This window comes from Notechis scutatus, chromosome 3 (assembly GCF_049901735.1).
Source record: "Notechis scutatus isolate UNSWTSFEM ecotype Mainland chromosome 3, rNotScu1.2, whole genome shotgun sequence".
In the NCBI taxonomy this organism is placed as follows: Eukaryota; Metazoa; Chordata; class Lepidosauria; order Squamata; family Elapidae; genus Notechis; species Notechis scutatus.
The window spans coordinates 172,760,661-172,773,038 of NC_142011.1; the positions used below are offsets into that span (position 1 = coordinate 172,760,661).

General features: G+C 38.5%; 1 protein-coding gene across 4 annotated transcripts in view; it reads right to left on the reverse strand.

Annotated features, from left to right (window-relative positions):
* The window catches only part of RNF4 (ring finger protein 4), a 12,924-nt gene continuing 546 nt past the window's right edge, over nucleotides 1-12,378 (reverse strand). The window contains exons 1-3 of one of the 4 annotated variants that reach the window (XR_015748918.1): nucleotides 12,182-12,336; nucleotides 2,244-3,831; nucleotides 231-1,322 (exon numbers count right to left, since the gene is read on the reverse strand). Coding sequence is in view for 2 of the 4 variants with exons in the window: in XM_026692169.2 (XP_026547954.1) it covers nucleotides 2,927-3,784 (858 nt within the window). In the remaining 2 variants the exon portion in view is untranslated. Of the gene's footprint in view, nucleotides 3,832-12,181; nucleotides 12,337-12,378 lie in introns of those variants that run through there. The other 3 variants (XM_026692169.2, XR_015748919.1, XM_026692177.2) reach the window with 3 other exon arrangements.

Here is a 12,378-nt window from a genome sequence, read left to right on the forward strand (position 1 = left end):
TCTTTTTGTGGTGTGCATTTATTCAAATTATGGTGCTTAGTACAATAATTGATTACATGACAGCATTCTTACCATTTTTTTTAATAAATAGCACCTGTTTCATTAAATATTCAGACTCTCCCTATATATGTTCTTGCATAATAAATGTGTGAACGAGTCAAGTATGTAAAAAGCTTTACTTTTATCTATTATAAAATTTGTCTAATATGCTAACACAAACATGATATAGATACATATAAATAAATAAAAAGTATGGATTCTAATATTTAGAGAAGGTATACAGGTATTTGCCATTTTTTAAAATTATGCATATTTGTATAAATCAATATCACCTTGAAAACAAATTCAGAATGGTGTTTAGCTTTTATTTTGAAAATGCTAAAAAGCATAGGCTATAATGTTATGTTTAACCATTTTTTTTGCACTTTCCCTTCCCTAGCAAAAAGACTGATTTTGGGGGAAAAATAGAAGCGAAAGCCTTCAATATAGATTTTAATTGAGAAAGAAATAACACATTCTCTGAGGCTCATGTATGAACTACTGAACAATTGTCTAATATTACATTATAGTTCAAACCTATTTAACAACTGCAACAGTTGATGTGCTTGCTAACTAGAACTTTCAAAAGCTAGCAATAAAAAAATCACTCTAGACCAAGCAGACTTGAATGACAAATTATAATAGAACAATTAACAAATTGTACTGCTTTTTTGTTAGACTAGATTAATTGGTTTGAATTCTGATTGTAACATATTTAATCAAAAGGAATCTGCTGTTTAAAAGCAATGGGTAGAATTCAACCTAACTTTCTTAAAGGGCCTAGATTTTTAATTAGCATTCTAGATTCACCAATATGTGAGCTGAAATATAGGAAACTTTAAAAAGTGCTCCTAGGATAGTGAAATTTTTTACAAGTAAAACTGGATCCGACTAATATAAAAACTTATTTTTATATTAAGTTTCAGCAAATAGCTCTTATTGCATCTAAATGAGCCAATTACATGGATTCAGTTGATTATATAGCAACCTCTAAGCATGTGGGAATTGCTCGTGGATTAGCAGGCCTCTCAACTCCCAAAGGAAATTCCCAATAAGGTTTCATATTTTATGTAAATCATTCTGAAATGGTTGGTCCAAAATGTGTGTCTCTAAACTGAGACACACATTTTATTTGCTGTATACCAAAGAAATGGAGCTACTCCATTTCAAGCAGAAGTGGTTTCAGGAGTGAATATCAGTAGCTGAGAGAAAATAGTGAAAGAAGGTGCCAGGAAGTTTAGGGCGCAGGTCGGCAACGTTTGCTGGATCATCAGCAGTGGTGACTGAAAGGAAGGAGGGAAGAGGAAAGCAGGACATTAGGGCATGTCATTCTGGAATATCAGTAAAGCTGCTGAGAGGGGGGAAAATACAGACTTTTATTTATTCTTTACTGGGAGCTGCAGTGTAGAAACAGAGAAAGGGGCGATATGTACTAATCTTACCCTATTCAGGATTAATCCAAAACCTAGAATAAATAAAGCTAAAGCTGAACTATGAAGGACCTAAGAAAGTTTGCCGGAACCTCCAAAATGAAATGGTTTAATTCTGTGTTGGAAACAAAATATTCTTTCTGATTTATACACATCTCTAATTTTTACTGCCCTAATATAAACAGATAGGGAAATCCATATCATTTTTAACATTTAAAAATGGAAAAATATTCAATTGTATATTGAAATTCCTAATACTGAGATAGATTGTTTCTATGCTGTTTATTTGTAATAATTTATAAATATAACTTTCATTTAGAAGGTAGCTGCTAAGAAACCCTTCATGATTATACAATAAGCAAACATCAGTAATATAGTAATCTATCCAAACTGCATGGCTCACTTCCTTCTACCTATGCAGAAACTATATGGTCTACACTTTTCATCAGTGTAGCATACAGCAAAAATATGAAACTCCAAACTAAAATTCTTAATAACTTACTATTTCATTTTTCATGCTATATCATTCTAATTGTTAATGGGAACCAGGTTAATAAGGGCTTTCTTAGTATTTTCAAAATGCACATATTTAGTTCAATAATGACAGTATAGGGATTAAAAATGTTGTCTGCACTTTATGACTATATGAAGAGAATTGAAAGAACCATTATGACTTCAATACAACAATATGAAAATGTATTTACTGAAAGACAGCATTCATTATCTTCACTCTGTCAAATATTTGATCTATAAGCTTCTTACGCCAGAACTCACATTTCTTTTTGCCTTGTTCTGTGATGGTGATGAAGTAGGTTTCAATTTATTCTTCTGTTAAGTTAGGTGCATGGAGGAAATATTTCTTTATGATTATACTTTAGAGTCAAACCTTTTCTAGTTATGGTCTTACTACTGTCTTCCAGTACTTGCCTCCAAATAAAAGATTTAAACATTTAATGTTAGAAATGTGGTGCACCTTGGCTACAAAATATAGTCTCCTTGGAAATGCAGAAGTTCACGCAAAAGGTAGAATTTAATCAGGAAACAAACATGGGTTCAATTTTTTTGAGAATGAAATGCAAAAAGAAAAATGTAGGCTGTAGACCTACATTATCATAAGCATGACTTGTATCTTCGGCAAATTAAACAGATTTTCATCCTGTCATTTGAAGTAAAAAAAATGTTATCTTGAAGAGGTGTCATTTTTCAAAAAGAGCATGGCAATACCATTTTGCTTTCATTGTAGCTAACTGTCCTTGAAACATCTACATACTTTGGTGGACTATAAAGCCAACTTCATACAATTAACCTTTAAAAAAAAAGAAAGCTAATAAAAGTACATAATGGTCTGCACATTAATTGTTGCATCTGGGAAATAGTATTCTATTGTTGCTGAAAATATAGGTATATGAAGCATTCAGAAGAGTACAGTTTAGATTTTTTATAGAAGGATCTAAGTTTCATATATAAATTGGATGATACTGTTTGTAGCCAAGTTTCTTCCTACAAGTTGGGCAAGAATTAGAATTTCTTAGTGAATCCCGGAGACACTGGCTACAGAAGACATGACCACATTTCGTTGATACAATGAGCCGTCCATTCCGAATAATCTCTGAATAGCCATCCATGCAAATTGGGCAACTCACAGTACCTGAACGGTGTGAACTTGGAACATCATCTTCTAATAATTCCAATTCTTTAGTTAGTGTACTAGTTAAAATCACTTCATCTCTTGGTTCATCATCATCACTGCTTAATATACAGCTGTCAGGGAGTTGATTTCTAAATTCTTGATTTTGTGGTTGACAAACATTTTCTTCAACGATCACAACTGAATCATTGTGTGTCAGATCAACTACTACTGGTTCTGAAGATTCACAAGTCAGGTCAACTACTTCTTCACATGTGTTAACTTCAACGTCAATTGGTTCTTGGGAAGTTGTTTCAGGACCCGTGTTACTAACTGTGTTTCTTTTACAAGTTTGTCTAGAATTAATTGTTCCTCCACAGCGCTTTTTCTGAAACTCGGCCTTCTTCATTCTTTCACTAGGAATCAAGTTGGGAGCTGTGGCAGCTACTGCCAGAAGCCCATTTTCAGTGCTAGAAGAAGCTGTGTTGGTACTGGGAGACTGCAGGAAGGCTACGGTAGAAGTAGATGGGGTTGAGGAGGAGCAAGAGGAGCAGGAAGGGGCAATATTGGAAGATGGTCCTATAGATTTGACCTCAAAGACTCCAGCTAGGTTTGATGGGCTAAGGCCACCTCCTTTTTTATTTTTCCGACGCTTGGTCCCACAGCGCTTGGCATCAGCTGGGCTCATGGTTGGCTATAGGCAGGGAAAACCAAACTTCCAAATAAACAAGTAGTCTAGGAGTAAAAAAAAACATATGAGTAAAACACATGAAAGTAAAAGTCCACTGCATGTGCTTCCAACTGATGAACCACAGAACAAGGAAGAGTGCTAACCACACTGTACTATGCACATTCTTTTTAAACAACACTGATTTTCTTTGGATAATTGTCATAAATTTTATTTTTGTTGTATCTGAAATACACCTTTTGACCAGGAGCAAAGATACTATGTATTGCATGCCCTCCCCCATTTTTCCCCACAATAACAAACTTCTGAGGTAGGCTGAGCCGAGAGATAATGACTGAACCAAAGTTACCCAGTGAGTATTTAAGGCTAAAGTTGGATCTTAACCACCACACTACTGGCTCTAAATTTAGTCAGCTTCTAGTCTATGTTATAGCTAGAAGAGCAGTTCCTATTATTTCCTGGAATGTAAATTGCAGAATACATTTGTTGCCTTAGTGCTTACCTAAATAAGCTTATGTTTAAAGTAGGCTTATTTTCTCAGTGAGTTAACAGTAAGTAAAGTTGAACTCTGCAGATTTATCAACATAAAACTGTGTAAGTCGCCAATTGATCTATATTTAACAAGAACCAGAGAAGACAGGAGGAGTTCCGGTTTACAGGGCTTCGGAGGCAGGCAGGAATCCGCGATCGTGCACGGTTTCTGCCTGGGCTCGCTGCTGGAGCGTCCCGAGCCACTCGGCTTCGGGGCTAAGCCACCCCGTAGAGGTGTGCGAAGAGGGGGGAGATCCCAGCAGGGTCGAGGGAAGCCGCATCTTTCCTCCCCAGCTGGCTAAACTCCCTTTCCCGAAGGCGGTAAGAGCGGCGGTCAGAAATGGCCGCCTCAAAGAAGCACTCATCCGGAAAAGAAAGTGCAGGAGGAAGTTAAGAAGTGAAAGTTTTGGCTGGCCGGGATAAGAAGCAACAACTGAGGTATCCTGGAATTTAAATCTTATAAAAGATACATCGCTCCCAAAGAAGATTCGGAAGCAGCGAATGAAAGTGAAAAGGGAAAGGTTTTTTTGGATTTGGAAATACAGCATTCCCACCACTAAAGAAGTGCAAGACAATCAGCTAGATGAGGGGTCGCCAACCTTTTGGACCTCAGGGACCACCAAACTCATAATTTTAAATCCCAGGGACCACTAACCGGTTCTGTGGGCATGGCCTAATTTGTGGGTGTGTCTTGGTGGTCCTGTGACTCGCTGGGCATGGCTTGTATGTAAATATTATAAATATTTATATAAATATTGATTTTTTTATAAAAAAAGAGCAACTTTTACCCAAAATCATGCAAAGCAGGCAGGCAGATTAAGTTGCTCACAGAATCATTCAGTGATCTATATCTATCTGCCAATGGCTAGCTTAGTCTGTCACATAAAATTTGCTAGCTGTGAGTCTTCACTGAATAATAGAACTTTCAGTCCTAAGGGAAGTTCGACAGTGCTTAAAAGCAGAGACAAGATCTAAAGATTAGCTAGAAAGCAAGAAATCCAACCATTTCCTGCTTCCTAGCTAATCTAAATCTCCCAGCACAGCAGAACAACTGATGGTTGGAAAAAGGAAAAATAGCAACTTAGCAGGCAAGTTTGCCCGGTAAGGAATGAGTGGGCAGGGAAGGTTCCCGTGGGCCATGTGGGCGGTGTAGCCTTGTGTTTCTGCGCAGCCTGGATTAATTGCTTTGGGGGATGCTCTGGGGGTGAGATTTCTCTGCGGCCCACCAAAATTTTCTCGCAGCCCACCAGTTGGTGAACGCTGAGCTAGATGCCATAACAACTAGCACATGAAACTGGACATTCTTTATAATCTTTATAATTCTATACACTAATTTATCAAAACTAAAGTATATTTTCAGTAAGTTCTCCTTTGATAGCAGATTTATCCATCAGATGTCCCAAAGGAAAAATGAAAGTAGAGGCATATTCTCTATCAGATACAATTTTTGCAGCAGTTAGAAAAGAATATGATGCAGGTCTAGATAGATCAGTGGTCAACCTTTTCTTCACCATGGACTCTTCCTTTAAATAACCCAAGACTTAAGATTTACATTATTTATTTAAGCCTTTGTGGATTCCCTGTGATGACATCGCAGTCCCACAGCCGGAATCCACAGACCACAGGTTGAGAACCATTGAGATAGACTATTGATAGAGATCATTAGAAATATTTGCAGTGTGAAGAGAAATTGGCAATTTTGAATATACACTACTCAAAAAAATAAAGGGAACACAAAAATAAGACATCCTAGATCTGAATGAATAAAATATTCTTATTAAATACTTTGTTCATTACATAGTTGAATGTGCTGACAACAAACTCACACAAAAATTATCAATAGAAATCAAATTGAGCAACCCATGGAGGTCTGGATTTGGAGTTACACTCAAAATTAAAGTGGAAAAAAACACTACAGGCTGATCCAACTTTGATGCAATGTCCTTAAAACAAGTCAAAATGAGGCTCAGTAGTGTGTGTGGCCTCGATGTGCCTGTATAACCTCCCTACAATGCCTGGGCATGCTCCTGATGAGGTGGCGGATGGTCTCCTGAGGGATCTCCTCCCACACCTGGACTAAAGCATCTCCCAACTCCTGGACAGTCTGTGGTGCAATGTGGCATTGGTGGATGGAGTGAGACATGATGTCCCAGATGTGCTCAATTGGATTCAGGTCTGGGGAACGGACGGGCCAGTCCATAGCATCAATGCCTTCATCTTGCAGGAACCGTTGACACACTCCAGCCACATGAGGTCTAGCATTGTCTTGCATTAGGAGGAACCCAGGGCCAACCGCACCAACATATGGTCTCACAAGGGGTCTGAGGACCTCATCTCGGTACCTAATGGCAGTCAGGTTACCTCTGGCGAGCACATGGAGGGCTGTGCGGCCCCCTAAAGAAATGCCACCCCACAACATTACTGATCCACTGCCAAACCGGTCATGCTGGAGGATGTTGCAGGCAGCAGAACGTTCCCCACGGCATCTCCAGACCCTGTCACGTCTGTCACATGTGCTCAGTGTGAACCTGCTTTCATCTGTGAAGAGCACAGGGCGCCAATGGCGAATTTGCCAATCTTGGTGTTCTCTGGCAAATGGAGTCTGTTTCTGACCGTTTGAGCAGCCACATGCACATTTGTGGCCAGCTGGAGGTCATTTTGCAGGGCTCTGGCAGTGCTCCTCCTGTCCCTCCTTGCACAAAGGCGGAGGTAGTGGTCCTGATGCTGGGTTGTTGCCCTCCTACAGCCTCCTCCACGTCTCCTGATGTACTGGCCTGTCTCCTGGTAGTGCCTCCATGCTCTGGACACTACGCTGACAGACACCGCAAACCTTCTTGCCATGGTTCGCATTGATGTGCCATCCTGGATGAGCTGCACTACCTGAGCCACTTGTGTGGGTTGTAGACTCCGTCTCATGCTACCACAAGAGTGAAAGTACCCCCAGCATTCAAAAGTGACCAAACCATCAGCCAGAAAGTATAGGAACTGAGAAGTGGTCTATGGTCACCACCTGCAGAACCACTCCTTTATTGGGGATGTCTTGCTAACTGCCTATGCTTTCCACCTGTTGTCTATTCCATTTGCACAATAGCATGTGAAATTGATTGTCAATCAGTGTTGCTACCTAAGTGGACAGTTTGATTTCACAGAAGTGTGATTGACTTGGAGTTACGTTGTGTTGTTTAAGTGTTCCCTTTATTTTTTTGAGCAGTGTATAATTGTCATCTATTCATTATTATCATGAGCATATGAAATAAAAATTACTAAACATTAAACTGGCAAACAAAAAATAGGTTCAATAATACTATTACCAAAATGATTATATAACCATCCTTAGAAAAACAACATACCTGTTTAAAAAAACCAAGATACTTTAATGGCTGTATTTTACAAAACAGCATAGCATCCAATAGGAATAACAAATCCATATAAAAATTTAAATTATTATTGTTAAAATATCAGCACATTTTTTTACTCTAAGAATACTTTCATTTTCTGTTTGTGACAATAAAATCACCTAAAAAGGCAATTGTAAAACACCTAAAGGCAATTGTGAGCTACTCACAATGTAAGACAGCTGCCTCAGAAACAGAAACAAACACTAATTTGCTGTATCTGCTATCTCTATGACTGTTTTCAGTTACTGCCAAATGGTGGTGTCCTGATTTGAGTATACCATAATGTTTCCCCACCACCACATCCAATTTTGTTGTCTTCATTAACCAATAGGCAAAATATCCGTAACAGTTTGCAGAAGGAATCAGGTGGGAGAAGAGGGTAGATTATGGTTTTATAATCCTACATGGATTTTTTTAGGCTAAAAAGTCTTCCCTTCCTAGTATATCTTATTTGCACAGTATAAAAATTAAAATAGAAATATATTGGAAGACACAAGGATAGAACAGCTCCAGAAATGAGGGAGGCAGATTTAGCCATGATGATAATTAGTCATGGAGAATTAAACATGCAAGGTACCTTGCTTGAGAATTAGATCTCTTGCTTAGAATGTGAGAGTAGCAGGATGAGAAGAACAAAATAGACCACAGAAATCCCTTGGGGGGGCAGAAAACTGAAAACAGGAGAAAATGTTTATTAGGCTACAGACCAAAATACAATAGAAATGAAATAATTGCTTTGGCAAATGAAGGGGCTAATAAATTAACTAAACAAGTAAATAAATAATTTATATCTATAATTTACTATAGACTTTAAAAAAAATTAATCTCAGTCATGGTGATTTTTCCCTCAACCAAATTCTTTACTATAAAAACTGGAGGTAGGCCAGGGGTGTCAAACTCATAGCTCATGGGCTGGATGCATCACACGCTGGCCATGCCCAAGCCGTTTAGGAAGAGGGAAAAAAGTTGCGATACATCACATGATGTGACACCATGAGTTTGACACCCCTGAGCTAGGGGCTCCTTTTTGTTGCTATCAATAATCTACATTGGTTTTAATTTTATATCATCCTGTTAATATATATTGAACCAAATCCAATGAATAGGAATAGTAGGAAATTTTCATTTCTTTAACACATACCCTACCAGGGTTTAAAAGAGGGGGGGAGGGTGAAATTTAATATGAAGGTTAGCTGAAGTTAGTTAATAAATCTGTATGTGTTCCTTGTAATCAATCTATGTTAACTTGGTTTGCAGTAGTGAATGCAGAAAGGTATTGTGGTATTCATAACATTTGTAAAAAATGTGATTTTTCTCAGCCTACTTATATAAGAAATTCTAACATCTACCTTTAACTTAATTGAAATAATTTTCTCTTGAGATAATTGAGAAACATTTTAAAGCTAGCGTAAGGTCTTATTTACCGATTAGTTCTGAAGCTACCCAAGAACTGAGCCGGTGACATAAGATATATAATTGATAATAGTTATATTATTTTTCTTCTATTCAATTGTATCCAACTCTCAGATTCTGCCTAGACAAGTCCCTGAGTTTTCTTGGCAAGGTTTTTCAGAAGGGGTCTGCCATTGTCTCCTTCCTAGGGATGAGACAAAATGACTGGCTCAAGATCATCCAACTGCTTTATTCCTCGTGTAGAATTAGAACTGTGTCTCTGATGTCTTAACGTCTACATCAAACTGGCTTTCATATCCCTATATGCAAATTCTTCAGGACAGCAGCCATTGATCTACTCCTTTTAGTTTATTTTACTGGAGATTTTGCTTTGCTAGCATGTCTCTTAAGCTATTTATTGCTTTGTATTTTATGCCTGCTATACTTAACATTTTATCTTAATGGCAGACTCCAGGTCAAAATGAGAAAGTAAGCCACAAGGGATAAAGTCTTATCCTGAAAAATGTTATCTAAAATCTGTGCAGCTATCCTCAGGAACACCTGGGGCAAGTATGCTTTTTCTTGGTCTAAAACAGCACAGCAGTCATTTTGTTTTTTAAACCAACATAAAAACAGCAGAATTGTTGCCTAAAGATCCTTCCCCTTTACTATTGCTAGTATTTAAGTGGGGTTCAGTGGTTAGAATGCAATATTGCAGGCTAATTCTCAGCCTGCAATACTAATTCTGCTGACTGATTCTCATGCTCTCAAGATTGACTCAGCCTTTTCAGGTCAGTAAAATGAGGATCCAGACAGTTGAAGGTAATATGCTGAGTCAGTAAACTGCTTAGAGGGTTGTAAAGCACTGTGTAGCAGTATATAAGTCTAAGTACTAAGTACTATTTTTCTACCTAAAGAATCATTCAATTTGGTGGGAGAGAGTATATTCATTAAAAATTGTTATTCTTTGGAATAAGTAATTAGAATGTGATTCTATGTATTTCTTCAATTGGTTATCTCTCCCATCAATATATTATTTAGTTGTATATTTTGTTCCAGCTTTCAGACTATTTTCTTCAAAAACTTGGTGCAAATTATTAAAAAGCATTTCTAGTTTATCAGTCTGCTTCCAGTTAATTGTACTGTCAACAATTTACTGTGCAGTAACCTTGGAAAATGTAAGATCATGATTTTATCTTGGAATGGCATTTGGCATTCTTCTATGATGTCTAGATGGTTAATATATCTGACCTTTTCCTTTCTGTTTAGTACAAGTCCTCAACTTAAGATCACAACTGAGCCCAAAGCAAGAGTTAGCTTTGCCCCTTTTTACCACTTCCTTGCCACAATTAAGTGAATCACTGCAGCTGTTAAGTTAGTAACACGTTCTTAATTGAATCTGGCTTTCCCATTAACTTTGCTTGTCAGAAGGTCACAAAAAATAATCACATGGCCCTGGGACACTGCAACCGTCATAAATACATGCCAGTTGTCAAGCATCCAAATTCTGATCACATGTGGGTATGCTGCAACAGTTGTATGAAAGAAAACCGGCCATAAGTCACTCTTTTCAATACACTTATAATTCTGAATGGCCACTAAACAAATTGTTGTCAATTGAGGACTACCTTCATTACCGGTAGGCAAAGCAGCATTCAAAATGGAAAAAAGTGGAATTATTTCATTTATATATGGAGATTCATTTTTTAAAACTGTTTTGTTCCGCTAATGAACATTCATAGACTAGGAGTTATTTTGTGATAATTTTTAACTTTTCTACCGTTTCAAATGTCTGGTTCCTATGTTTAAAATTGCTGGCCATTTTAAAAAGTAATTTAAAGGATGTGTCCCATTCTTCTTGGTTGATTGCTTATGAGTGTTCTGGAATAGTAAAAATAATTATTTTAAAAATAAAATAGCAACAATCTGGTAATTTCAGAATACATTAATAGAGCTATTAACCAGTCTTCTCTCCTAAATACTTTAGTAAAGCTGTCCTCTTCTCTAAGCTGTAGAAAGCCTGGAGATGTTGGTGCTAAACAAGAAAGGGGGGTGGAGGTGGAGGAAGAAATGAGTGAAAAAAACAGAATTCGGAAAAACAAAGTGCTGATGAGAGTAAAGGATGAGATTAGTTGGTGATCAGGGAGGAGTTGGCTGGCCATATAAATATATAATCAATTAATAAATACAGATGTTTGCCTCCCAAAATCCAAAACATCTTCAATCGCTCCAACAGTTCATCTGACTTCGGCTCTAAAATAACAAGTAGTAAAGCAAAACAAATTTAACATATCCTGAAGCAATGGTGAGCTTAAGGAGGAAAATAAAACTTGTATAGGGGGGGCCAAGGACAGATATTCTCAGAAAAAAAGATTAAAAATGCAAATGGAAACAGAGCCAACCTTGTTTTTTTCATGCCATGTCATAGTTCAGCAATAAAAAATGAATCCCCAAATAAATGACTCGTGAAATTCAGTTCTCCATTAATCTATGAATAACTAATAATGCTAGTATGAAGGTGAAGACCATATATATGCAAATATTCCCTAACCACTTCCTGCCCCTCCTGAACTACAGCGAGTACCTCCCTTTCATTAAGCCTAAATTAGAGGACCTCCAGACAAAGCCTATTTTTAAGATCCTGGCTATCCGCCCTAATCCCAACTCCATCGTCAATCGGTCCAAATGCCTCTTTTGTCACAGAATCAGTTTTGGGAAGAAGCCTCTGCAGGCTCTCCTGTTCTTACTGTAGGCATGTTGTCCGTACCTCGCTCGCATCCAAGCTCTTTCGTCCGATCTCCTTTCAACAATGGGAGACGGGCCAGAAAAGGCTCGGAATACAAAGCAAGGGCACACCTTCCTTTCCCACCTTCTTTGTCCCACTTCGGCCTTGCCCTGAAGGGCCGCTTCGAAGTCCACAGCCAGACGAGTCACAATCACAACCAGGACAATGTTAGTCCCCAACCCGAACACGCACCCTTTTCTCAAAGGCGACCCCCCCCCCCACCGGCCAGGAAGCTGTACGGCTCCAACCCTTCAACCACACCCTGAAAAAGAGCCCTTGTTCTGTACGTACAGGCGGCTGGCGAACTGAAGGCCGCAGGTGACCCTTCTTCCCAACAGCCTCCCTTCGAAAAGCAACTGCCCAGCTCCTGCCAGCCTCGCAGACGGCTCAAAACCCGAAACGCAAGCCTCACTTCCTCTTCAGTCCAGCCAGCTCTTACTGCGCCTGCGCCAGCGGCCCATTTTCCCCCCCACCCCTAAAGAGGCGCT